This window comes from Melospiza melodia, chromosome 2 (assembly GCF_035770615.1).
Source record: "Melospiza melodia melodia isolate bMelMel2 chromosome 2, bMelMel2.pri, whole genome shotgun sequence".
In the NCBI taxonomy this organism is placed as follows: Eukaryota; Metazoa; Chordata; class Aves; order Passeriformes; family Passerellidae; genus Melospiza; species Melospiza melodia.
In genome coordinates this window covers 120581699-120609401 of record NC_086195.1, presented here as the reverse complement: position 1 = coordinate 120609401, position 27703 = coordinate 120581699, and the positions used below count along the sequence as shown (strand labels likewise).

General features: G+C 39.5%; 1 protein-coding gene across 1 annotated transcript in view; it reads right to left on the bottom strand.

Moving 5' to 3' along the window:
* The window catches only part of TMEM131 (transmembrane protein 131), a 93535-nt gene extending 68721 nt beyond the window's left edge, over positions 1–24814 (bottom strand). The window contains 2 exon segments of the mRNA XM_063149742.1: positions 5361–5422; positions 24737–24814. Coding sequence (XP_063005812.1) covers positions 5361–5393 — 33 coding nt within the window. The 5' untranslated portion in view covers positions 5394–5422; positions 24737–24814.
* Between the last annotated feature and the right edge of the window lie 2889 nt (positions 24815–27703).

Below are 27703 nucleotides of genomic sequence, written 5' to 3'. Positions count from 1 at the left end.
GGCATACAGGAAAAATCTGGTTCGTGTTAATTCAAAAATCAGTTTTCCTCTTGGTCTTTTCTCCTAATAGCTGAAAAAACTATATCCTAACATGAGAAGCCTTCCAGGCCCTGCCCACCCTGTATTACTCTGCTGTGTCTGCTCCAGTATGTCAGTGCCTTCCTCACACTGGGTAGCCCAGACTGGACACAATACTCAGCTGCAGTCCCACAGGAGGGGGAAAAATCACACCCTTTATCTTCTGGGTCCACGTTTGTTCACAATTCAGAAGGCTGGCAGTTGTCTTCACTACAACAGCACATGGACAACTTGTGTTCAACCTGTTCTCTTCCAGAACGCCCCTATGTCTTTTCTGCAGTGCTGCTGCCACGGCCCAGCCCATCCTGTTGTTCCCTCTCAGGTGCAGGCCTTGCATTTGTCTGAGCTGAAGGTCACGAGGTTCCTGTCAGCCTGCTGAAAGCCCTCTGAACAGCAGCCTTGCCTTCCTTGGCCAATTGGGTATCATCTCTAAACTCCCTGAGAGTACTCTCCGTGCCACCAACCAGGCTGCTAAGGACAACACTGAGCAATGCTGTCCTCAGTTCCAAGCTCCATCACAGGTAACAAACTGCCAGCTGAACTCTGTCCTGTAGCATACACCCATCAAGGTCAATGGTCCAGCCACTTTACTGCACACCTACGAGCCTGTATTCTTTACACTTTGGCTACAGAAATAACAATGGAGATCACATCAAATCCCTTCAAAAAATGATTTTTATACAATATCAAAATTAATGAATTAATGAATATAAAATATGAAAAAATGGATTTACATACAATATGAAAATTTGAGTTAATTAAAAAATACACTTAGACTTCACTCCCTGAAAACACTATTGCTGATACACCAGAACTGAAAGCTTGCCACTTATGTTAAGAGAATTCTTTGCTGCACCACTGAGAATGAAGTAGAGATCATGCAGAAAATACTAAACTTCCACCAGTAAGAGACCAACACAGCTGAGTCCTACAAAGGTAATTTGGTTCCATGTCTTCAGAAGCCACTGCAAGTCATATTAAGATCCTGTCTCTTTGTCATGTAGGACCATTGCAAATCTCACTATCAGTCTCTGTAACAAGCAGTTTACAGCAATTTATGAACAAATATGTAATAAGTATATATAAGCACACAGGCTTTCTTTATTCCCAGTATTTCAGCTATTCTGCAAACCAGTAATTATCAGTAAAATAATTTCTAGGAATTTACCTGTAAAAAATGGTTGCAAACACTTATGATTATTGCAGCAGATTCACGGTAAGATAATTTGAAAAGTCTTACCACTTTCCTTTCTCATTTTAGCAATACACTACTTTAAAAATACTACTACATAAAGAGAAGTACTTTCCAAACAGTCTGAATTAAAAAAAAAAAAAAATTTAATCACTCTAAAAAACAGTGGTCTCAACTACACTGTCCAGAAGAACATTAGATACTCAAGGCAAAAGCTCTAATGACAAATAGAAGGACCAGGGAAAGTCATTTATTACCTAAAAATAAAAAAAAGAAAACTTTGCTCCGAAAAATAAATTTTCCTTTACCATTCATTTTTCAAAGTAAAGTCCTCAAAAAGTGAGCCAGTATGTTGGCTTAACATGAAAGGACAAATTATTAAAAGTAACAGTTGCAGTTTATTTCAGCTCTCCTAATAGTTGCAGATGACATCACTGTCAGAGACGTGAAGCATCTGTCAGGTCTGGACAAGGGTTCAAATAATCAGGACAACACATGGATGGGATGGCCTGACCCTGACGTAGCTAAGTTCAGCTGAAGGAGAGCTTAAATGTAAAACTGGGAAGGGAATAACTGATAGCACACTAAAGAAAACAATGTGCTAGGAAAGCACAGTGAAATACAAACTATATGAGCAAACAAAATGCTCTCAAAAACTTACTACTCATTTTGGCATTACTAAAACAAGCGTTACTAGACAGGGAAAGAACTACTCTGTGCTCTCTCTCAGCACAATGTCTCAAATAAATGCTACACTTCCAGTAGTAACAAATAAAAACCCAGTAAATTGAGTGTTGTAAAAAACTTGCATGAAGAAGCTACAGGTAGATTTCAGCACAAAATTATCATGATGAAGAGGTAAAACAACCTAACAAAAAAATCCAAGTACACACGCCCTTGAGAAAAAAAGCATCAGTAAAACCAGCTTAGGCATGAAACTTACATACTTCTCTACATCTTTTAAGAACAGAAGAGTCAAGCACCTGCCAGGCATAGCCCATCTACACACAACACCACCTGAAAAATGAATACATGATCTCCCAAGGTCCTTTAAAATCAACCAAGTCTATGACTCTGAAGTGACAAACAACTATACGGACATCTGCAAACAACCTGCTATTGAAAAAAACCCAAACCCTACATTGCATTTACAGTAATACTATTCTTACCCTATATTCAGAATCTAAATGAATTATTTGAAGAGTTCAAAAAGTTGAGCTCTTAAAGGGACCAATTCATGTGAATAGACAGAATTAAGAAATTCCCTCATTATTTTAATTTAATCCAAAGGCAGAACTAGCATAAATTTATTTAGATATAGACCTTTAATCTGAACACATATGCTAAAGAACAGAAGGTTTTCTCACTTTTCTCAGAAGGTTGAACTACACAGTATAGCACTTTCTAAACCACAAACTCTAAGTCCACACCCACAGAGTACAGTCTCTACTTTTGCTAGTTATCCAGTAGCATGAGCTCATGAAATTTCCATTGTCAGATTATTTTTACCAATGAAAAGCTTTCTACTTAAATATTTAAAGATTTATTCTCTTTCAATAAATAGAGGTTTTCAGTAAGACTGGTCAAGCCAAACTTTTCAACACATTCATTTTTTACAATGGAATTCCTAAAAAGTGTGATTGAAAGACATAAGGAATATTTTACCAACAGTACATATTCCAAATTAGTACCAAAAACCAGTATCAAGAGGGTTGACACTAACTGGAAGGAAGTGGAGGAATCCTTAAAAATATAATTATTCAAGGCTTGGCATTTGATTTACTTAACTTGTAAAGCAACTTTCTAACAAGAAAAAGCTTGTTTCTGCTCTAAAGATATCAGATTCTTGGGGGAAGTGGAGATAAACCAAGAGTGGAGATGGCTTTGATACCACAATGATTATTAATCACTTTATGTACTGAATTGGTTATTTTTCATATTTAAAAAAGCCCAAACCATTTGTTTGAAGGTGACATAACATTAGACAATACTGATTTACCACTACATCATAGTATTTGTAACAAACAACAGCCATTTGTGAAAGCTTATGGAAAGGTGAAAAGAGAAACAGTCAGTGACGTCACAGTAGGTTTAAAACTTTAGTAGACTGTTGTTCACAAGACATAAGTCTAGTTTCACAACAGTGTAATTGCCTTTTTTTTAATTCCAGGAAGGAGTCACAAGATGTCACCATATTGATATCTACATGAAAATACCCAAATAATTTGTAAGCTAGAGAAAACAATATATGCTATCCTTTGCATTAAAAGGAAGTGGTTTCACTTATGTAGGTATGTTTGGCTTAAGAGCCACAATCATAACATAAAACATACAAACCACTTATCAGAAGTTTTGTCTCACTTGTTTTCTTTTAAATAAAACATTCAGCAGCATATCAAGTGGCAGCCCAACGCAGAATTGTTTGAATTTGTTCCACCATAATATTTCTACATCTTACAATGGTTAGTATAATTAACAATTGTTTTACTTTCCCATCTTGATATGACTTATTAAGTGGCTCACAGCAGTACCATTACTTTCTAGTCTAAGAACTCGTGGTTAATATAGTGCTAAAATAAGTAAGATAATTACAGATGTTAATGATTAATTTGAACTAGCTTTAAAAAATAATCCTGGTGATAAAGGAACACTTAAACTACAGATGAGTGAATGCAACTACCCATCATCTATCATCTTTACCTTAAACACTGGGCCAATGATATACGTTGATTTTATTAAACGAAATGTGTTCTAGTAGAGTATGTAAAAGAAAATAAACGGAGTCTTGTGGGTTTTTTTCCTTCTATTTGTGGTGATATGTGGTATCTTCAAGCAAGTTAAAGAAATATTCACAGCTGAAAGCTTTAATAATTGAAACAGTAACCACTATATGGAAAACTTCTACCACTCTACTCTACACATCCAAATACAAACCTATACACAGATATCTACTATAAGAATATGTTTAGCACATGACAGCTGAACAACTGGCTAATGAAGAACCTGAGGCCTTTTTGTTTGCTTGTTTGGTAGGGTGTTTGGGTTTGGGAGGGTTTTTTGAGGGGTTTGTAGTGGGGGTTTCTTATTTGTTTTTAACGGCAATGTTTCCTGTAACCAGCTTACATAATTTTGGAGTATCTTACTTTTGGACATTACAGTCTTAACATCTACAGTAAGATATTCCTGAGTTACATTAAGGACCAAGGACTGAAGAAAAAAATGAACCTAAACAACCTAGTAGGCAGGGAAAAAACAAAAAAGGCAACATCATAGATCTGAAACATGCAATATGTTGATGCATATACTGACTTTTCTCAACTACACAGGAGATAGAAATTATAAATCAAGAACTGCTCTGGTAACTCCTCTGCTCCCTTTCAAGTAGTAGACTATTACCATCAAGGAATTTTAAGAAAAATATTCTCATCATACATGCAATCCACAAAATAAATGCATATGAAATCCTAGTCAATAGAACTTCACACCTATGCAGCTCTAGTATCAAGCCATGTTGCTATGTATGTCATCCTAGCTACTAGCACCATCTCAAAATTTCAGCATATATTCTTTAAAATCAACTTTTTTCCTGTTTTGACTCAGACCAAAAGAGAACTGACGGGAATGGCAACATCAAACATGCAAAACAACTATTTTCAACAGTAACTGCTTCACTGCAGTAATTAGAATTTCTTTAAACCCAGTGGTAACTTGGTCCCAAGAACTGCCTTTAGGTTTGGGAATCTTGCAACACTTGCAGTTCCAGCAGATGAGTTAGCCAATTGCATCTCAACTCTAGATCAAGATGAGCCTTAAACACAAAGTATCCCCCAATTTTTCTGAGAAAGAAAGAACTACCTGTGAGAGAACCTGCGGTAAACCCCACGAGTTTTCCCAACACAAAACATCAAGGAACCAGAACCTCTGGCCACACTGAACCATACTGTTGAAAGCAACTAGAAAGTTCAAAGGTTCTGTGGACTTGAGCTTAATGCTTGCTTGTTTTCAGAACTCCACAAACCCATGAGTTCAAAAAGCAGTTATCAAAAAGATGCAACATTGCTGGATCAGATGATTTACTGTGACTACGTACCTGCAATAGGTCTCCTTCATCAAAACGTAGCATTTCTATTATTCCATCCGACTGGATGAAAGCTGCAAAGAAAAACAAAAAACTAAGTAATGTAACAAAAACCCATTTTGTTACTAAATCAGAAACAAAAAATTAAACATCTTATTTTTGTAGACAGAGCTATGACAAACCAAAATAATAATGCATAATCTACCAAAATAACAAATACAAGTCTGTGTCACTAACTTTGCTTGAGAAGCACCACTCTTAGCAAATTAGTCTTTTACCGTAAAAATGCTAAACTCCAAAGGGAACAACTTCTAAGGTCTCAAAAAAGAGTGACTGTACCAAGCCAACCCCATACTTGAATAAATATGACAGGCTGGGAACCTGAACAAATGAGTTTAATACATCTAAGCCCACAAAGAGTTCAGACACAAACAGAATTTCTGTTTTATTTACACACCAATAATCTTTACTGTACATCTGGAAAGCCTCCTTCACACTGCAGCCTAATCCTTGGCATGGCAACAATCCTCTCCAGCTTGACAGGAACATAGTAAAATTTGAAACAGTTTAGAAGTGTTTGTACCATAAGACTAAACTCCATGAAAAGTTCATGCCTCAGTCAAATATAGGATCCTCAAACACTCCATTCATTTCCTCTACATGTTTGGTCAGGCAATTGTTTTTCAATTCCTCTTAAAATGTAGGGAATGCAACTTTCTTCTAAAGACAAAGAATAACAGCATTGCCCTTCCTGTAAAATATAATAAACTGTACAAGAATGAGTATGTTTTAAAGAGGAAAGAAAGGTTCAAAGAGTTCTACATTTTTCCCAAAAAATCTACTCACCTAGACACACACAAACAAAGGAGGTCTTTAGAATGAAATGCAGCAGCAATCTCAAAGGAGAAAATTGTATTAAAAAAAAAAATTCTGCAAATAACTCCTATGTCCTTTATGCATGACTGTCTTTACCATGTACCATTTGTACTAGATGAAGTAGAGAGTGACAACATTCCTCTTTCCACAAAGAGGAGCAACTTCTACAGGAAGAAATTAAAGATTTCCCAGTACACAGAAGTACACTATTTGCTTCTGGAAGATGGATTTTGAATCCCAGTTTGAAAAAGGAGACTTAGACCTTTATCTCCCATTTTGAAGCTTTGTTTATTATGACATCACCAACAATGCCATTCTATGATGCTTTAAATAAAAAAAAAAAGTCAGTACTTTTAGAAAACAAAAAGCACTCTTGGTAAAGGCACCTACCACATGGAGAAACATTAGCTTTGACATTTATTTGTCCTAAACATTTCCTCACTGGCTGCTTTGGTGATACCTGACTCAGTATCCAAAACTCACTAAGCCACTTAACACATCACTGTTTGCAAACCCCATTCTGCATCCCTGACTTCCCCACACATTTCAATACCTTCACCTTAATGGCACAAACTCCACAACCTTGCTTTCATATGACCCAAAGTAAAAGCTAATATAAGACAAAGATTGCTGCTGTCATCTCCAAAAGTCTTTTAGCATGCAAAAACCCTGAAACAAATTTAAAAGATCCCCAAACAACCAAGTTTTCTACAATTACTTTTCAAGCTACCATACCACACAACTCTAATGTGCACAGGCTGAGAAAGCCCAGCTCAGGTGGAGTGTGAGAATCACCATAGAGAAAGGGGGAGCTCATAAACAACACGTCCTGCAATATTTACACTGACACTGCAATATGTACAGTGCCATGAGAAGTCCTAGTCAGGAGTGTCAGCAATAAGTTACTAGTTTTTTGTGTGTGCTTATTGCTACTTCCTTAATGTTACTCAAAACAAACAAAAATCGATCCTTGATCCAAGAATCAGGAGTTTGGTCAATCATTTATACTGAAGAGCTATACAGAACATAGGGCAAGAGACTTAAAAAAAAAAAACCCAAAAAAACCAAACAAACCAAAACACGATTTGAAGAACTGTTAGAAAATCAAGTCCTACAGTTTATGAAATTCTGGGCTTTTAAAAATTAAATTACTGGAATAGGTCTGCCAGTTTGAAGTTTAATGCCAGACCAAAGAAAAAGTGAATTCTTCTTAATTTAACTGGCAATACAAATGATGCAAGACATTCATTTAATGGTTGAATTTTGGTTTTAAAATCACTGAAATAAAGGCTAAGTGTATTGCAGTGCAAGATATAAGAAAATGAAACTTTGACACGTTAGGTTAAAATGCAGAGTATGACAGTTAATCGTGATTTCACAGAAGTGTCATGCTTATCCTCTGCACAAGAACACCAAATTACAGATTAACTAGAACAGAGGGAAAATTCTCAATTTTTAACTCGGGGAGAAATACAGAATGAAATTATGTTTTCTCATGTATTTGATAAATTGGAAGTTGAGCAATCACAATTTTAAAAATTATAGATACAAGCAAACCTTCCCATTAATCAAAAGGAATTGCACCTCTGAAGTTGGACTTTGTGGCATTCTATTGCTATCTAGGTCTCTAGTTTGGAAAAAGAGAGTACACAGCATTTGATTGTAGCATTAGGCACAAACAAAAAAAATCATTAGAAAACAACTTTTTATATAAATGATCTATTAACAACCAGCAAAGCATAAAAGGCTATTTCATCTAATCACAAATTCTTAGTATTTCTGAGGCTTTTTCCCCCCGATTTAAATGCAATGCACCATCAATACAAAGAGCAGAAAGCAGCAACAATTCTTTCACAAGGATAATATGCACTGAAGCCCCTAGAAATTAGCCCAAGCTTTCTACCCAAGCATCTTGAATTCAGGCAGACCTTCTGTAAACTACAAACACTTTTCCAGCCACTCTTTAATTATTCCATCTTTACAACAAGTTATGAAAAAAGCAACAGATGTTACAGAACATTTTGAGTGGAAAACACTGTTAAATAGAAGTGTTATTCATCACTATATCATTTAAGAAATGTTTTCAGAGAGCGGATGACAGTGCCAGGTGAAGTCAGATGCACTGCAAAGTCTGGCTGCTGTCCATTTTACAGCAGACACATCTCAACCGAGGTGGTGATGAAGTTGCTGTGGTTATACCTTTCATTTTGGTTTAGACTAACTATCAAGCCTTTCAAGCGTTTCTCTTTACTGGTTATTTCATCAAAGCAAGGAAATGGCAAGTAAATACATACACCTTCATGAGATGAAAGCTTGTTTTTGCAACTGGCTTCTCAGACTCTCAATTCGGGATGAAACAACAAGCCACCTCATTCAAATGAGGCAAAACTAATTACATTTTAAAAAACCTCCACTGACGAGTCATAAAGAGTCACCCGAATCCCTTTAAGAGCAGCTCTCAAACCATCCAACATGGACCACAGAGAGGACAAAGTTTTCTTCAAAGTGAAATGCTGACAGTGCCCTTGTGGGTCCTTTTTCACCCGTTCCAGAATTAGAAGCAGTTGCTCATTTTTTGCATTTGTACTACCTGACCTAAGCAAGTTCACAAACTTTGCAATGCAAGCCCAAAACCAGCTTTTAGTGTCCTTTTACACAAAATACCTATGTCACCAATAGACAATAGGTTATTACCAATGTGCAAAGTCACTGTAAGTAATTAAGCATGAGATCACTTGGGCATGCTTTATTAGGTGAACCATTCCCCATGCTACAGAGGAAGATGACTGTGTTCTGCTAAGTCCCTAACAATTTCCCTTGGGAAAACTTCTTCCCAAAGCTTAAGCTGATACCATCATGGTCCATTACCAGTCTAACACTGTAGCCAATACTTTAACACTCTGGAATAGTAAAATGCAGCAAATTAACAACTCTTGCCTGTGCTATTTCAGTCATCCCTGCCACATGACTGGCGACTGCCACAAGAGGGGCACAACATAATATCTGGGGTAGGAAGCATTTCAGCTGTCACAGCATGATCTGCCACTGCACAAATCAGCAGACAAGAAGCCACATTACACATATGGAAAATAATTTCTTCCTGAGCCTATAGGCAACTGAAGCCCTGAGGGCTTATTATAATAGCTATTAGTCAAACTTTAAATGTTCATGGACCAAAGAAGGAAAAGGATACATATTCATATCCGCAGATTTCAAGGCCAGAAGAATCTTAGTCTCATTTCCTCTTCACCTATGCTGAAGAGAATACTTTCTTCTGAGAGGTATACACAAATTCCTCTCAAGAGAAGACCTCTATCCTTTCAAACTTCTGCAAAAAGCAAATGTAACAGATTGATGAGAATCAGTAACATTTTCAGTCACTCTAGCTACTAGGATATTATATGATTTCAGGGTCAAATTTTTTCAGCTTCTGGCTTGTGTATTCTTGGTTTCCTCTTTTCAGACAGTAGGTCACTACTAACAGAATACATAGAAGCTTACACTAAGAATGTTCTAAGTTTCATTTTCTGTTTTCAATCTCTAACCTTTAAAATGCAACTTCTTTAAGTCAGCTTTACTGTGAAAAGCCCATAAAAGATATCAGAAAAAGACCATGAACCTAGGCTTTCCACTTGCTCCAAACAGCTTGTTCCACTATCAGCACTTTCCAAGCATCCCAAACTCCTTAAAAAATGGCAAAAGAAAACCCACCACCACAACCACGGACCCCAGTCCCCAAACCATGGCTTTCTGGAACAGTGAAAGCACTATCCTTGTGCTTTCATACTTGTGACTCCATACAAGTCATTACTACCAGAAGATTCCTAAATGCTTTCCCCTGCCCTTTCCAACAACATCACAGTGCTTGATAGAAAATTAAACCAACAGTAGCTGAATTAACTTAAGTAGCATATTTTCTAAAGTTTATACACCTAATATAGAGAAATCTTGCTCAAACACATCCCTATTTTGATTGTCTCTTGTCCAAGCCTTTGATATTTGGGGCTAAAACAAGAAAAATACAGACCTATAAACCATCAAATAACAAGAAAATTTTAAAATCCCACACATCTCCAAAGCAAACCGGAACTTAATATCAAAATCACTTTAGCCAACACAGGTCTTTAGCTGTGACTGAATTACACAAAACAGAATAAATTTGCATGTAATGTGAGCAGCGAATATGCCAAGGCTCTTGGTGCATAACAAAAAAAAAAACAATAATCTCTGTGGCTCACAGTTTATGACGCCAGCTCTGACTGAGATCCAATTTTTAAGGTGGCTTTGCACACTTATCTGTCCTTTACCCACTGTTAATTTCTCCATTTTAATAGGGAAGTACATTCTGACATATATACATTTATAAAAACACTATTCTGAAATATAACAGCTCTGGAACAGCTACTCAATAGCCCTGCATTGATTTATTTTTATGCTAATGATCTTTATGTATTCTCTTACATGCTTGAAAGAACTGTTTTCTTTCCGAAGTCTTGTCTAAACCAGTTTTCTTTCTTATAAACTGGATTTATACAAACCTCTATCATCTAGTCCACAAACTTTCTCCCAATTCTAAAAATAGTGTCCTATCTTACCAAAATAGGGAAAGGTCAATTATTTAAATAATTTCTAATTTACGTTAAGTTTTTTTTTAAAGTCCAGTTTCTAACCTTTTGTCTTAATGACTAAGCTCACTTCAAGGTAACTATAACCACATGAGCCAATTACAATGTGCTAAATGCCATTCACTTCTGTCTATGTAATTGTAATTGCTACATTTGTATCACTATTGGCTAAAGTGCAGAACTAAACTTGGACGAGTTATTTTTAAAGCTCCTACTATGAATTAACTGCTTATGCACAGTCACACAATTTCAATCATCCTGAACAGTGAAAAACTGAGCAGCATGGGGAATACAGGTAGGTGGATAAAGAATGAAAAAATAAAATTATTATGGATGGAAAATTCCATTGTAAAAAATAAAATCCCATACACATAAGGAAAAACACTATTACACTGTAATGCGACTGACCATTTTAATCAGCTTCAGGACTACAGAAGGCTGGTGAGCCTCAAGAAATACGTCCCAGTTCAGTGTCCAACACACCAAATCTCTTTAAAAAAGGCCTGTTCTCCAAGACAGACAAGTCAGTGTGGCTATCAGCCTGGATTTCTGCCTACGTCCCAACAGGTGACTGTTCACTGGAAATGTAAAAGGTCATTCTCTCATGAGACAGTGAATGCTAGGCAAGGGAGAATCACCAGCCAGCAGGCTTGCTTTCCAGCTAAATCCCCCTGCACTTACCTAGGCAATTTACTTATTTTCCAGTACTCCATAACACAAGGAAATCAGTAATTTTTCCAGCAGACCTCAGGAAGAGCCATCACAACAAAGAAAATACACACAATGCAGTAAAGATCACACATGTACAAACATCACACCTCAAAGTCTTTTTACACAGAAACGTATTTATTCTTTCTTCAGTATTAAAATCTCTAATGACCTTCCCTCAAAAAGCCAACTGGCCAAATTTTTATTTTCTGTTTATATATATATATTAGATTTGAAATAGAACCATCCCTTGATAATGCACTTTAATCATCATGTGAAATGAGAAAGCAATATATTAAGCTAAATAACAAAAAGACAATCTTCATCAAAATCCTCATTTTATACTCCTCATTAAAAAAAAATTCTGACTTGACACAGTACATACTCAAGTGAGAGTTCACTTACACCAAACTATGCCCAAATTAATACAAGCTAAACAGAGACAGTGGATCACTTGCAATACCTGAGCATGCTACTCACTATTTCACAGTGAGGGGGAAAAAGTCAAATGATTTCTACTTTACTGCACTCAACAGCACAAACTGAGCATATCACTGACAGCCAATAAGTCTGCATGTAATCTTTCACTAACTCACTTTTCTGTCATTTCTGCCTTCAGACAAAAGACAAGTTTCTTTGCTCAGCAAGGCCCTTCCCTAGTAAGAAGAGTTGTCACATTGCGCTCATTCACTCATCTCTTTTCCCCTCAGTCAAGACTGATGCAGATTTTTAGCAATTCAGTCACCAATTCAGGTTTTGAAGCTAGCCATGAAACAGAAAGTGGCAGCATGATTCTGATTCAGAACACAGGCTCCAGACAGACAATGCAGCCACTGCCTAGACTGAGAAAGGAAGAAAGTGAGTCTCCACCCTGAAGCCACTGCTCACACATCTGGCTCACAACATGCGTTTCACGCTTCAGAAGACAGTGCAACTGCATCAAGGTTTCTTTTACAGCTAACACTAATTAGAAGTGTTTTGTGATAGATATATTCTTGCAAAAAACTATACAAGCATACATAGAAACAGAAAAGCTCACTGCAAGTAACATGTACTCTACCTAAAAATCTGCTTTTATTTATATTCCTAACAAAATTACAATAGATGATTTCAGATTGACACACAAAAAGATTACATTTTATTTATACACCTTTATTCTCAGATGCTTATTCTGTTTTCAGCCTGTATTTCTGCCTTACAGAAGTGTGCATTTCCATCCACTTTGACTAAAGCAATTTTTATTTTCATCTAGTTTTTTTAATGAGTGCAAAAAACTATCTGCTTTTGGCCAAAATGGCAGATTTCAGGTGGCAGCAATAAAGGCCATAAAACTTCACTGGAAAAAAACCACCAAAATACTACTTTGAAAGCTGCCAGATGCTCAAAGTTGATGCTTTACTTTTAAACTTTTCAAAAATTTCATTAGCTCTGCCAAAGATATATATTTCCTGGCTCCAAAATGCTTCTCAAGAAACAATACTCAATTCCATTCACAGGGGGTATGAACAAGAAAATTTATTTTAAAATAATTTCTTTTTAAATTAAATAAAAAGGAGATATAATTCTCTAAGCAGGAGAAAAACTTTCATGCATGCTATTTTTAAGCCAAAGAGAACAATACTCCTGACACTCATGGAAACTTCTCAGAAATCATTTAAAGAGAGTAAAAAAATTAAAAGGGAGCTAGAGAGAAAACAAACATCTGCAAATAGCATCCTTTTTTTTTTTTTTTGCTTTGAGCCATACCAAATGTGGCTTTCTATTCTTTCTAATGATGGCCATTTTAAAATTTCAATATTTAAATTAAATTATACTCCTATACACGTATTGTTATTGAATCTGTACAGACATAAAATTACTTGAACTACCCTCAAAAACAAGGTAAGTAGTGCTGCAATGAGATGGGGGAAAACAGCAGTCCCTCCAAACTACTCTTAAGGATTTATCTCAATTTCTGAAGTTTTAGATCAGAAACTTTTCACTGTGGCAGTTTTACTGCTCATGTAGCACTGAAACCTGTTGTGCAAAAAGATAACATGCACTTAATGGCATTCTAATCTTTTTAGCATATAGAAACAATTATAGCCTACAGCAACATCCAAAATGTAGCTTGCCAGAAACAGCAGTCAGTTCATGGCTTCTGGAGCCTCAGGAGAACAATGCATTAAATGACAATAATTTCAGCTATTGCCATTAACATCAGTCTTCCAAACTCATACTTCTATAAAATGAACCAGTGAACAGACTCCCACTTAGTCAAAAAAAAGGACTGTATCGACACAATGGAAAGACCCACCTAAAAGATACATCCAGGATGATTAATGACCTTAATAAAAACCAACCAAGATCAAGCATTGCTCTCCACATCACAGAAAATAGGAAGGAAGATGCAATTTTTAGAGTTTTTAAAAAACCCTCCACAGAACAGGAAGGTGACAGAGCCAGGCAGACACCTCCTGACATCTCAATGTCTTGCTGGCAAGGTGAATGCCATCAGGTAAGAGCTAAGGCTTATGCTCTGTGGACGCTACTCAGCTCTCCATCCTTACTCCTACCTTGCTACTACAGAGAACTCTTTCTGTCGCTCATCTTATGGCACAGAAACAGCAGTCTGCTAAGTGAGAGTTCCGCTCTTGCCTCCCTTTTTTCTTGGTCAGTTACCAATGTGGAACTGCATGAATTTTCAGAACAAGGGTACACCAACAACACAATTGTCTGGATTTTGTTGTGTAACAGTTGCGACTTGGTTAATACCAAGTTACTGAGAGAAGTATCATTGGCAGGGAGGAGCACAGATCCCCGCCCCTCCCACGCTCACTTGGCAACACTCGAGTGTCCACTGGAAACAGCTATTAAGGCTGACGACAAGTGAAAAGAGAGGCAAGATAATGCTGCTTCAGCTACCATATAAAGTTTATAAATACAACAAGCAAAGGCCAGGGAAAGGTAGCAAAGGCCTGACGTTAAAGCCAGAGTGCTAATGATGTGGCAGTAACACTATTTACTGATTGCTGAGCACAGCACTCTGTTGACTTGCCATGAGGGAACACAGACCACCAGCAGGAAAAAGCTGGCTGCAAGGTCTGATAAAACCAGAGGAGAAAAGGGTGGAGAAGAACAACTGAAAGTTTTGAAAGAAGATAAAACACAGAGCAAAAACAATTAAACAAAACAGGTGAATTTCAGTTTGGGGGAACACTCCAAAAACATTTATAAGAAATTAAAGGTGCAAGTAGGCATAGAGAAATTAAATGCTTGCAGAAATGCAATTTAGCTACCTACAATACCCTGGAAGCAGTCACCCCTCAGAAGTAAATAAACAATGTCTTCTGGTCAGACTCTTTTACAAACAGCTGTGATGATCTAAGTTGACACCCGGTGCAACACAGATCATGATTTCACCCAATAATTTCAAACCCTTAGGCTTAGTGACAGAATATGTTATGGAGAGATGTCTTATTCACTCATCACTAAGCTGCCCTCTAAGACAAGCCTTCACTCAGAAATAGCTCTCATTTCTACTTCGATATGCCTAGCACTCATTCTCAACCTAAATAGGCACACCTTTGCTAAATTCAACATTAGAGGGTTTTTTTATCACAAAACAGGTATTTTTAAACTATAATTAATTAAATAAAGCTAAATAAATAAATGTTTTATTCAATCTCTGAAGGTCTTAGTCTAGTCTTTTTCCCTAGAGAAATCTCATTTAATCAAAGGAAGAATTCACAGCACTCATCAAGTACTAAAACTCTGATCAAATTTCCCCTGATGAACTGGAAGTTCATTTCAATCTTTTTCTCCATCAGATAATGATATTCAGTAGTACTGATTGGCAGAGTGACTTCACCTGTGAAGATAGACTCTGTCAATGAAAACCATCTCTCCTTCAATATCAAATGTTTGGGACGTTTCTCCCAAAACAAGGAATTTATTAATCTTTTGAATATTTTGGACTATACAGGTCAGCCAAAGGCATATGGGCACATTATGACCTAGCTAAGCTACACAAAAGACAACTGACAAGGTATATGATAATATAAAAGTAGCTGTATCACAATATAAAAGTTACACACACACACATCCTTTCCTTATCTTCTTATACTTAGGAGAGAATTCAGACGGCAAGAATGGCCTCAGTGCTTCCTAGTACACACTAAATAATGGTCATCTCTGGTATCTCTAAACTGCCTGTTGGTGGCTCCACACATTGAAGTTACACACAGTTCAGAATACCAAAGCAAACAAGAAGGGAATGGTTTCTAGTAAGGACCAAGTACTCCATGTCCTCCACTGCAAGAAAGGAATAGTCAAAAACTTCACAACATTAACTGCCCAAATCTCTCAGTATTTCCTCAGACATATTAGCTGCACAGATTGCTAACTTTAATACATCTCATATATTAACATGTAAACCACAATTGAATGTATTGCTATATTGCCAGCAGCTGGCAAAAGCAAAAACTAATAGCTGTATTATGCATCACATGAAAGACAGGACACAAATACTCCTTTTGAAACAAATTTTAAAGAGAAAGAAAACAAAAACACGGGGACAAAAAAGTGTGTGATTCATAATTACAGAAATAAGGAATGGTTGACAAGGTCTTGTTTTTATCTTGATCACCCTTTTTTAGTGATGCAGCAACCCATGAAGCTTCCTGGCACAATTACAACTCTGCTTCTACCAAAATTGAATCTGTATTATTATTACCATAACACTGGCTTCACCACGGAGTTACATGAAAAGTCAGACTTCTGTCTTACAGATATTCCCATCAGCTGCAAAAAAGTATTGCAAGCTCCAACTAAGTTTTAAGATCACAGGGGAGACACAAAATATTGAGACAGGGAAACGGAGGGTGGAATGGACATTAAGACTGTCATCCAGCTCAACCTTCTGCAGAAGTACAGTGAATGCTGAATTTGGATCATGTTGCTTTAGGCTGTCATTTAGCTGGGACTTGCAAACCTCCAAAGGCAGAGATCCCATAACCTCCCTAGAGAACCTGTTTCGATGCCTGACCAGCCTCATGGTGAAATACAGACTCATCATGTCATGGCAGAAGGTGCCAGCCATGCTGACCGGCAGCCCATGACAGACGGGAGCCAGTGATCCAAGCAGGAGCCAAGCCCAGCAGACTCACCCTGTGCCGGGCTGCGTGTCTGGGCTGGCCGGGCTGCACGTACTCCGCGGCTGCAGGGGGAGCCCAGAGAAGCTGCAATCAACACCACCAGCAATTATGCCACCTGGGTGGCCTTGCTTTATCTGAAAGTGCAGATGGAAGTTCCCATGTGAACATCCTTTCTACCTGACAGCAAAAATTATGAATAGAGCTGTCTTCTTACAAGGAAGGAAATCCAGCAAAAGAGCAAAATAGGGTCATCTTTCTATGGATGGTGTCTGCACAGTGTGTTGCACATGGGGGTCCATTCAAAGGTCTGTTTGGTGCTACACAATTCAGGGCTCTCAGCATCAAAAGAGATCCAAGATTATCTGTACTACTCTCTCTTTATGTGGTTAGCTTTAATAAATAGAATTTTCAATGCTATTTCATAGTGTCCAAGTGCCTCTCTTACTCAGATCATCAGAGAGCATCATCTCCTGGCACCAAACAAACTTTCCTGTTTAACTTTATGGCCGCTGTCTCGGGCTCCAGCCATGAACCTCTGTGAGGAGTCGGGCTCCATTTTGCTCCATAAACTACTTTGATTTTGGCACACTGCCACAAGATCCCTCAGCCTCCATTCACAGGCCATGCACATATTGACCATCCTCGCAGACTTCCAGTGGGATGGCAGAGAACAGAATTAGACACAGTGGTTTAGGTGTGTTCTATTAAGTGCTGACTAAACAGGAATAATCACGTTGTTCAGCCCAGTGGCTACACTCCTATATGTTGCCAGGGTACATTGCTGACTCATGAGTAGCATTTCCAGGTTGTATTCCCTGCAGGTGGTTATTCTGTCCCATATAAAGGGCTTTCCATTTGTCCTTTTTGGATTTCATGAAGGTCCTGTCAGCTCATTGTTCTGTCCTGTTTAGGTCTCTCCCAAATGCAACTTGCCCTTGAGTATTGGTACATTCCAACTCCAGATCAGTGACAAAGATCTAAAGCAGGACAGGTTCCAGAATAGAGCCAGGAAGAGCTCCTTATAGCCAGCCTCTGAGGCAGAACATGAACCACTGCTGGAAATAAACCAAAACCATACACCTTGCAGTTTATCTAGCAGCCCAGATAGTTTTTGTCATTATCTACATTATCAACAAAATCCACCTGTAAATATTTGTATAGTATTTTGGTGCAAATCACTGATTCACTTAGACAACTTCTGTGTTTCTAGATGATTTTCTATTTACTTACAAGCTTCAGAAAACAGGTCTTTAAATTCATTCAACATATTTATTAGGAAATATTGCAAACTACTTAAATTGGTACCATGCTTGTTTACAACTTTGTCTCCTATCATCACTCCTTCAAGTGGTGATTTAATCTGTTTAACACCATACTAGCTGTGCTTCCTCACTTAAACAACTTCTAAAAAACCTAACCCTTTAACCAAGGGTTGGCCAGGATTTTTCTAGTTTAAGTAACTTTAGAATGTCCATGTACATCCTATTACACCAAATCCATACAGTCCAACACAGATCTAAGTGTTCAACTGAAAAAAACCCTCAGATAACGTTTAAGACATTGTGAAGACAAACTGCTTCATGAAGAACGGGTAATGGATCCATTTCTAAAATTACTTAAAAAAAACTAAGTGCATTGCATTAGTCAGCCACACAGTACTATTACATAACATTTTGTAGCTTCACAGAGTACACAGACAGAAGGAGTTGTAGTTTCATTTCCTGTACAGTTCCTTCCACTAAATTTCACTCAGATACCTCTAAAACCAGTTTGATAAGGACAGCAGAACTCCTGTTGTCAGATGGTTCTCTGTTGCAAGCTATGCCAGGCAGTAGAAGAGGTACTAAAAACGCATCTATGATAGTCTTAGTGAGAAGACTAATCTGGTAACTGTAGCAGGAAAATCTCAAACTAGTGAAACACCTCAATTTTTTCCTCCTTTTCAGGGACTGGAACTGCATGGCAATCCTTCAGCTCTCTGCTATTTCCCCATTACATCCAAGGTTTTCTAAGAGACAGACAGACATGATCCTTTTATATTCCAAAGCAAAAGTCATCCAAGGCTGCTTATGAGAAAATGTTAAAACTGTATTTCAAAAATGTTAAATGCAAATGCTGCAATATATCTTTGCTGCAGGCAGTAAATCACTAACTATTCTATAAGGATAGTTGTGAAAACAGAAATACACATTAATCTTGCATCCCATTAAAATTTTAACAGCTGCCTCTAACAAATCCATATCTGACACAAGTTTATTCTTTGATTGTATTTATGACTAGAGAGATAAACTGGAAGTATTTAGAACTAATGGTCACTGGTTCCTTTGGTTTCCCCCAATGCAAGAAGAAATTCTGCAACCTCTGTCTTGATATAAATAATTAAAATGCTGAAACATTAACATAAATTTTTTGAAAAACAGGAATTATTTTAAAAATAACTTTTGTTCAAATTCAAGTTTGCTAACACCCACAGTGTGAATGGACCAAATCAGCTGCTTCCATTGTAAGGACCTACTGTGCTCAACTTTTGGAACTACAGCATAATGCAGGCTGGATGTGACCCCAGAGGCTCCACCCAGTCACCTGATCAGAGAACATTAGAGTTCTAGTTAGAGGAGGCCGCTCAAGGTATTACTCAGTCCTGTTCCAAGTACCCCCACTTATTACTATGAAGAGTAGAAGTTTAATTCAACTGCTGTCTTTTAGAGGAAAAAAACAAAACACTTCTTGAATGCCTGTTGTACCCAGGTAAGTTCATGCTGTAGACTGACAAAGTCAGGGGTGCTACACTGGACCAAAGGTACAAGCATGAGAAATAAAAGAGATTATAGACTTCTGTTCTTGCCGAACCCACAAACACAGGAACAAACCAAACTGGTTCTACCCTGTGCTTCAGTCACATAACTTTTACTGCTCGTTATGCATGAACCACAGCATCCACCATTCACTGTCAGACTCTCAGGTAATTTACCAAGTTTACTGTTTGAAAGGATTATTTGAACTTCCAGGCTCAGTAAATCACACTGTGGAGGCATAACACATATCACTTTAAGCACTGTAAAACTGGGTAGGCTTTGAAACAAAGTGACTCACAGCAAATGTCCAAGCAAACAGCTGAAAATTTTAAAATGCACAAATACATCCAGATGACTCAGAGCAATCCATATTGCAATCATTCACAAAAAAATCACAACTGAAAGCTTTAAATAATGCAAAGCCTATTGACTTCCGCACACTCTGGTGGAATTTCATCATATTAGACACTACACAAATCCACAGCAAGTTCCTTCAAGAGATGACAATCCAAGGCCCTGTACTGAGCACACCATCCTTCAATGGACCTCTGCAGGTGAGGGGACCCCCGTCTGCTTCACACGTGCAACACAACTGAACTCCAGTGAGGGAGAAAGAGGAGCAGGGAGAGAATAGCACCCACTTTGAGATGACATTGAAGGTCACAGAGAATATGGGCTCTCAACTTCCTGTCCACTGCAGTAAAACCTTTCCTTTATTTTAGTCCAAAGATTTCACAAGCAAGTAAGCACATTCAATCCAAGCACATGGTCAATATTTTTCATTCACAAGCGCACAGACACAGTGCAGACCTAATCAGCTGTCCCACACTTAAGTTTCAAAACCACAGTGAGATAGCATGGTCAATTTTTACCCACTTCGTTTTCCTCACACTCTTCATGATTCTAATGTGCTACTTCAACTGCTGGAGTGTTTTCAGTTTGATTGAGGTCATTCTTTCTGAATGAAATTTTGATTTAGCCAGGGTCAAAACACCAGCATAAAAGTAAAAGCTGGCATGCTGTAGATTAGTTCTGACAGCAGGATATGACAAACAGGCAGTATATGTGAAGAAATTTTTTATAATATTAAACATATAAGCTTTCTCTCAATCATCTTCCAATATTAATCTCATTTTGATACTCCTGTGAAGTATCCTGGTTTGCTATTTTAGGTACCAGTAAAAAACTAAAAGCAAAAGTTATTTGTTTGAGATTAGAAAGAATGCCAAAAATAGAACCAGAATTCCAACATATCAGTGTACTGCTCTGATGACAATATCCCACTTACACTCAGTAACTAACTTGGTTCCTAGGAAGCTAGAAGAGAATACATCAAGCATTAAGAAAAAAAAAAGAGCTATTTTCATTGATCTGTCTGGTTTCATAATGTTGATGTTTAAATAGAATTTTTTCCCAGATCCAGCACCAAGATGTAACTTCAAAAATTACAGTCAGCGATTGAACATAGCCTAAATATCAACCTTGCTCTACCTGCATCTATGTTGTGAGCAGATGGGTAGGTAAGACAACTATCAAAGTAGTCTCAACAGGCTTTCAGTCAGCTGGCCAAATAAAATGGGATTAAAAAAAAATTAGTTGTATAAAGCGAAGACTTTCTAAAAATATATAAATGTATATAAATAAGGGAACCAACACAAAACAGTTTGGGTAAAAAAGCATCCTCATGTCAGACCTTTATCTTCAAAACACTTAACTTACTATGGGGTTGTGCCATTACTATGGCTTCCAGCTAGCTAAAACCCAGAAAGCTATCCTGTGTATGTTGTGTGCCCTCCCTGACCAAAAAACACAAAACAAAACAAATCTCAAAACAAAACAAACAAAACACCAAACAAAAAGCACAGCAATATAAACTGATAGCGGTCCTCAATCTATGTGGCAATATAGAATGTGATAGTTACAGCAGGAAAGGATAAGCCTTACAAAAATCCTGAAAATCATACATATTTGCCAAAGAAACTATAAAGTTATTTTTCGCCCCTCCTAAATAGCAAGAGGCTCTTTGAGATTGAAATTTTTTCCTGCCATGTCATTCTTTTGCAACGGTTCACAGATTTCCTAACTGAAAAAAAAAACAAACATAAAATTTTACAACCTTCTCAGTCTTACTCATTCCTCAGCAATACATGGGCACCCATGAGGACCCAGCTAGGCCCAAAAAAAGAAAAGCCACATATCAGTGTTTAGTCTGAAATTGATGTTTAAGGTTCTCTGGCTGCTTCAATCACAGTTTACTTTGCTATCTGCTCAGATACGAGATAAATTCCAGAAGTTCTATTTTTCTAGCACAGAGAGAGTGTACAGCAATGTCACAGTTCCTCAAGACTTTGATTTACAGCTAGAACACACAATTTCAGTTTTGCTTCTCGCTTTTAGGCAAAGATGTTTACATTTGCCCCCTCAAACTCGTTAACTAAGACTGGGCACAAGAAATAGTCATGTCTATCTAGCATACTCCAGCATCAATCCTGTTTCTACGTGTGACAGCTCCATCCATAAAGAACTGCTTGCTGGTTCTACTCCACATGAAGCCAGCATAATTTTCTCTCCATCAGCTCCATCATTCCCCCAGTTTCTCCTCATGTATATGCAAGGTAAGAGGAAAAGAATGTCCTCCACATTCATTTTTCATTTTCTTTGGTCATATTCTGATCTATTCTTCTCACACTGTTCACTTGGCAGTTGCTTCTGTCAAGTGTTTTCTGTACCAACTTCTCTGGAGCACATACTGCCCTGTGTCTTACTACAGCCACCTTCAGCTCAGCAGTGCTCAGGAACAACAATGCATAACCTCAGTCCCAATCCCCCTCCACAGCTTCCTTCCTGCAGCTGTAGTGAAAAATGTATGCCCACATTTGGGAGACGGAAAGGATATTCCTAGCTACTTCCCTGCTTCCTGACTATTATTTTTAAACTGTCTTACTACGTTTAAGTTGACACAACCTGGTAAAAACTAAGGTACTTAAGGACAGAGCCTGAACACCATCCCCTCCTTTCCTCTCAATTACTGTTTCATTTCCAGGTCCCACCTTGAGCTGTCTCAAGGCCCAGTGTCCAAAGTGGTCCTTCCTCTCCTGAGGAAATCACTACCTCTTGCAGATTGGTACTTACATTGTAGCTTAAAATCAGTGGGACTAGATCTCACAAGTTCCCTTAATCTTTGTTTTGCTTTAAAATTATTGTTTGGTTTATGTTTTGTTTTACTTTTTTTTTTTTTAATCCAGGGTTTAAACAGTCATTGCACTCAGTAAATAGAAGCAAGACAACACTTCCTAACATGTGACCCACAAATGCAGATTGCCAGTGAATTCTGCTCAGGAGTTTATAAAAGATGAACAACAGAAAAAAACCAAACAAACACCAAAGAAACACTTATTTTATGACCTTAAATGTACCACTCATAGACTACCCTAAGCAGCAGAACACTTGGCAGGAAATGTCAGAAATCTGAAGACTAAAAGAAATCCATGTTCTAGTTGAGAAACAAATTCACCCTCTGAAAAGGACAGATGTGTTGCTGGGATAAGTTTTAAGTAATAGACTGTATAAACAGAAGTAAACGTTATCAGTACAACTATTGAATTGTCTTGAGGGGCTTCAATCGTATCTGTTCAAACTGTGAATCTAAAACTGCCCTTGTTTATTTAGGAATGCCAAGAAAACCCATAGAGAAAAAAAAAAAACCAGTATCTTATTCACAAATGAACCAACCAGATCATGACCCTAGCTGTCACAACTTTTAGGGTATGAATCAATTCCGTCATACCACTATATGACATCACTGACAAAGCTTAGAAACACATATACCTTATTACCTGTGAAGGAATGCAATCACAATAAGAGTTAAAAACAGAAATTTCTCAAGCATTTGAACTCTTAGTACCTCAAGACACTATAGGCCACACTGACAAACTTACACATTCTAATCTCTCTAAGGATATGGGATAATACTCATGCTGTTTTCTGAATGTTTACATTTCCTGTAGACAAAGTCAAGTGAACAAGAGTGGTTGTGCAACAACTGATTTGGGTTTTCAATCACCTTAATATCAACATCCCCATATTTGTAAAAAGAAGCTACTAGGAAATTACTGGAATTAAGCCCTTCTTTAGAAGTTATACCTACTATTTTTTTAATAATACATGCCTTATTAGGATGCATTTCTTCCCTCAAGTCTGGTCTAGGCATACAACTAGACCCTCCTTGCTAAGCTCCTATTCCATACCCTTCTTATTCTTACTCTTTTTTATTCTTACTCCCTTTCTTCCTGTCAGACCTCAATCTCCTCCCTACTCTGGTGCAGCAACTTGCCTGAAAAGCAAATTCTCCTGTCCAGCCAAAGTAAATCTGTTTCACCTACTTTAGTAATACATTAGATTTACCTGCTGCTTTTTCATGCTGCCGCACAGCCATGCTTTCAAGCAGACTACGAGTCTGCACCTTGGAAATGCTTGAAAGCTGTTCTCAGCAATGCTACAGATTATGCTTAGGTGTTTCGCTCGGGGCTTTTCTTCCTTGCTAAACCACAATGAAAAGACTCCACGCCAAAATCACAGACACTACGAGTTAGGGAAAGTCAGACAGGGACTTTTAAAAGTTTGGAGAAAACGCCATTGACTCCGGAAACCTGTCAAAAGTTTGGGGAGGAAGAGGGGTGTCCCACCGTCACTTGGTGAGGGATAAAAATCCAATCCATGCAAAAGCGTGCATTTCTGCCCTTTCTCATGCTGCTTCGCCAGTCTGTTTGGCTTGGCTTCGTCTCCTACTGGAAGCCTGCCGCAGGGAAACCAGCTCAACGCGAGCAAGCCTCCTATTTTATTTATTTATTTATTTATTTCCCTTTCCCCTATTTAAAGGACAGCTCCAGCTCCATCCCTGTCCCCGCCGCTGTCAGGGAGGAGAAACCCCCGCGAAACGTCAGCGACACAGGGACACAGCCACACACCCGCACTCCGGCAGCCGCGGCGGCGGGGCGGGGGAGCAGCGCCGCGACTGCCCGCACAGCCGGGGCAGCGGAGCGGCGGGATGCGGAGCCGGCGGGAGAGCAGAGCCGGCGGGATGCGGGACAAGGGACGGCGACCCCGGGCTCCTCCCCGGCCGCCCCCCCACCCCGCCGCCGGGGAGCGGGCGCGGGCCGCGGCCGCCAACGGCCCCACCGCCGCCGGAGGAAGAAGAGGAGGAGCGGGGGGAAGGAGGACAAGAAAGGGAAGGGAAATCTGGGTCTCACCTTCCTTCTCGGCCCGGGCCGTGTGGAGGAGCAGCGCCAGCGCGAAGCGCAGCGCCGCGCCCCGCCAGGCGGCTGCCCAGCCGCCGGCGCGGGGGAAGGGGCAGCTGCCGGGGGAGCAGCGGGGGCAGCGGGGGGAGCAGCGGGGGGAGCAGCGGGGGGAGCAGCGGGGGCAGCCGGGCGCCGCCGTCATCGCGCTGCTGCTGCCGCCGCCGCCGCGGGTCCGCCGAGTGTCCGCGTCTGTCTCCGGCCGGGCCGCGGCGCGCGCGCGGAGGAGCTCGGGGAGGGGCGGGGCGGACACCCCCGCGAGCGCGCGCTGCGGCTCCTGACGCGCGTGTCACGGGCCGCCACGCCCCCTGGCCAGGCCACGCCCCTACCGGGCTGGGGCGGAGAGCAGGTGCCATTTTAACTGCGGGCAGCGCGCCCCTCCGCTGGCCCCGCCTGCTCTGGCCACAGGGTTGCCGACTAGGTCGCTTTGGTTTAATTGTTTTGGGGTTTTTTTTCTTTATTATTTCTTTCTTTTTTTTTTTTTTTTTTTTAGCTTTTTCATATGCTATTTTAGATCTGCTGTAAGCGCCGCCTGTTCGCGGTGCGGTCACTCCGCCTCCGTAGCGCTCTCCTCTGCCGGTCTGTGGGCGGGCGGGGGGCGCTGTTGTTTCCCTGCCGAGGCCGCCGGGGGGGGCTTCTCCCAGCCGCCTCCAAGATGGCGGCGGGCGGGCAGCTCCTTCTATCCGCGGCCTCGCTGGGGAGACGGAGACGTTTCTCTCCGGTGCTGCTGTCCTTATCCCGTGTCTTATATTCCCAGCTGGAGGTCCGGAGCGATGTGCAGCAGGGGTTTCGATAGCTTCACCCTGAGGGAATTCTCCCTGCCTCAGCTGCCGGGCTGGGCCGGTCCCACGGCACAGCAGCCTGGGCCGCAGCGGAAGCGGAGGGCTGCGAGGTTTTGCATGCCTCAGAGGCGCTGTGAGAGCCTGTGCTGGAGCTAGGGCGTGACACCACCCGTCTGTCACTCTGGAGGGAAGACGTGTACCTATCGCTGTCTGTTTGGGTGACACGCGGGGCCGTAAGGCCTTTGGGAAGGCATGTAGTGAATTTGCAGTGGGGGAATAGGCGCATTGTTATACACATGAGGCTGGGGACTGTCAAGTGGAGGTTACACTGGGAAAAGGGTGCGTGGAACCGGTGCTGACAGAAGCTGTGGTACCAGAAGTGCCATGTGGCAATGCTCCCAGTAAGAGATGTGGTCTGGGTGTCATCTGTACACGACTGATAGTCTCAAAGTCATCTTGGATAAAGTGTCAGGAGCAAAAGTCTGTAGTATAGTTTGTTCAGAAGAACTGCCTTACCTTTTTAGAATAAAAACCTGTATGAACGCACGTGCCGTCTCAACTGCTCATTTCACCACCTGATCAACACGTCACACTGGATTTAAAGTGGTTGAACACATCACTGAGTTTCATCTGTCACAACAGTATAACCGATCTTGGTAGTGTAATAGAGCCAGAGTCTCTAAGGGACTGACTAACAGCCTAACTAAAAATAGTAACGTTTGTTATGGCTCTTACACAGTCATAACATACACTGCTCTTTATTGTTAAAACTCCCTAAAGACACCTTGAAAGTCTGGAGGTGGTTGTTTTGCTGAACTATGGCTACAGCATCAATTAGGTTTATTTTCAAGGGAGAAATGGAATTTTAGAAGTACTGGGTTGAAACCTTTCCCAGCAATAGTGATTGTTTCCAGAAGACATGTAAGGAGGAACCTAAGGCTTCTGTGTAATTACTAATCTTTCAAACTTGCATAGACTTTTGACTAGTATATTGAAAATGGATTTATACAAATCAGTGATTTATGAGCATGAGTCTCTGTTCATATTTCTCAGAACCACCCAAACCACAGTAAATATAAAGCTTGATCCCTGCTGTGAGCAAAAGCCCACATGTTGATTTCTGTGGGCGTTAGGTATGTACATCAAAGAGCACAATCAAACCTAAGAACTCAGAAAGATAAACAGCAGTTAGTGATGCTTTCTTATTGCAGTGGACCCTGTAGGATTTTGATTTTACCTTCCTTACTGGGCTTCTGCTGTACATGCATTACTCTTCTGGGAAAAAAAGTCAGCTAATTTCTATTTCTCGTATTTCAAATTCCCTATTGCACAACCAAGCAGAAAGACTTTCTCATAATTCATGCTCTAGAGTGTCCTACCCACTAAAATGAATGGGAACTCTAAAAAAGCTAAGATGTAAGCACAGCAAAATCTGCCAGGATATAAATGAGAAAAGAACTATGAGTCCTACTGTTACGGAATCTATGAGTCTTCAACCTTTCAGCATTAAAATATAGGCAGTTTTTATTTGTTCTAAATACAGAATGTCTTTTGAAAAAGATATTATGAGTAGAAAACAAACAGCTCACAGTACATATTCTCCCTTTCATCTTTGTCCAGAACTCCCACTGTTTTCTGCGCAGGAAAAACCAATACAATATGGTCCAATGTCTGTAAATGATAAAGCAAAAAAGCATTCCATTAATTTATTTCTGCTTTAATCTGGGTTATATTATTTCGTACTTATTTGAGGTTCTTCAAGTTGTTTCATTTATACAGCAGTGCATATAAATACCAACATTTGGATACTGTAGTGTTGCTGGAGCATGCTGAACAGTTTAGAAAATAATTTCTATACTAGAAAAAAGCTTCTTATAATAAACTATGACAAGACCTAGAATATAGTTCTTATGGAAGGGTATTTGTGTTAATAAACAGAAATGACAGAAATACTTAGGCACTAAAGTTCAACAGCTGACTCATCAGATGAAGGAAAGCCCTGTTCTACAGGAGAACACATCAGAAAGACTTTGAGACAGAGAGCTGTACTCTGATTCCTGCAGCCACTGTCAGCTTTGCTAGCACAAAGAGCAGGGTAAAGTTAACACCAGAAAAGTGTGGTGGTCCATTCACCGTGAGT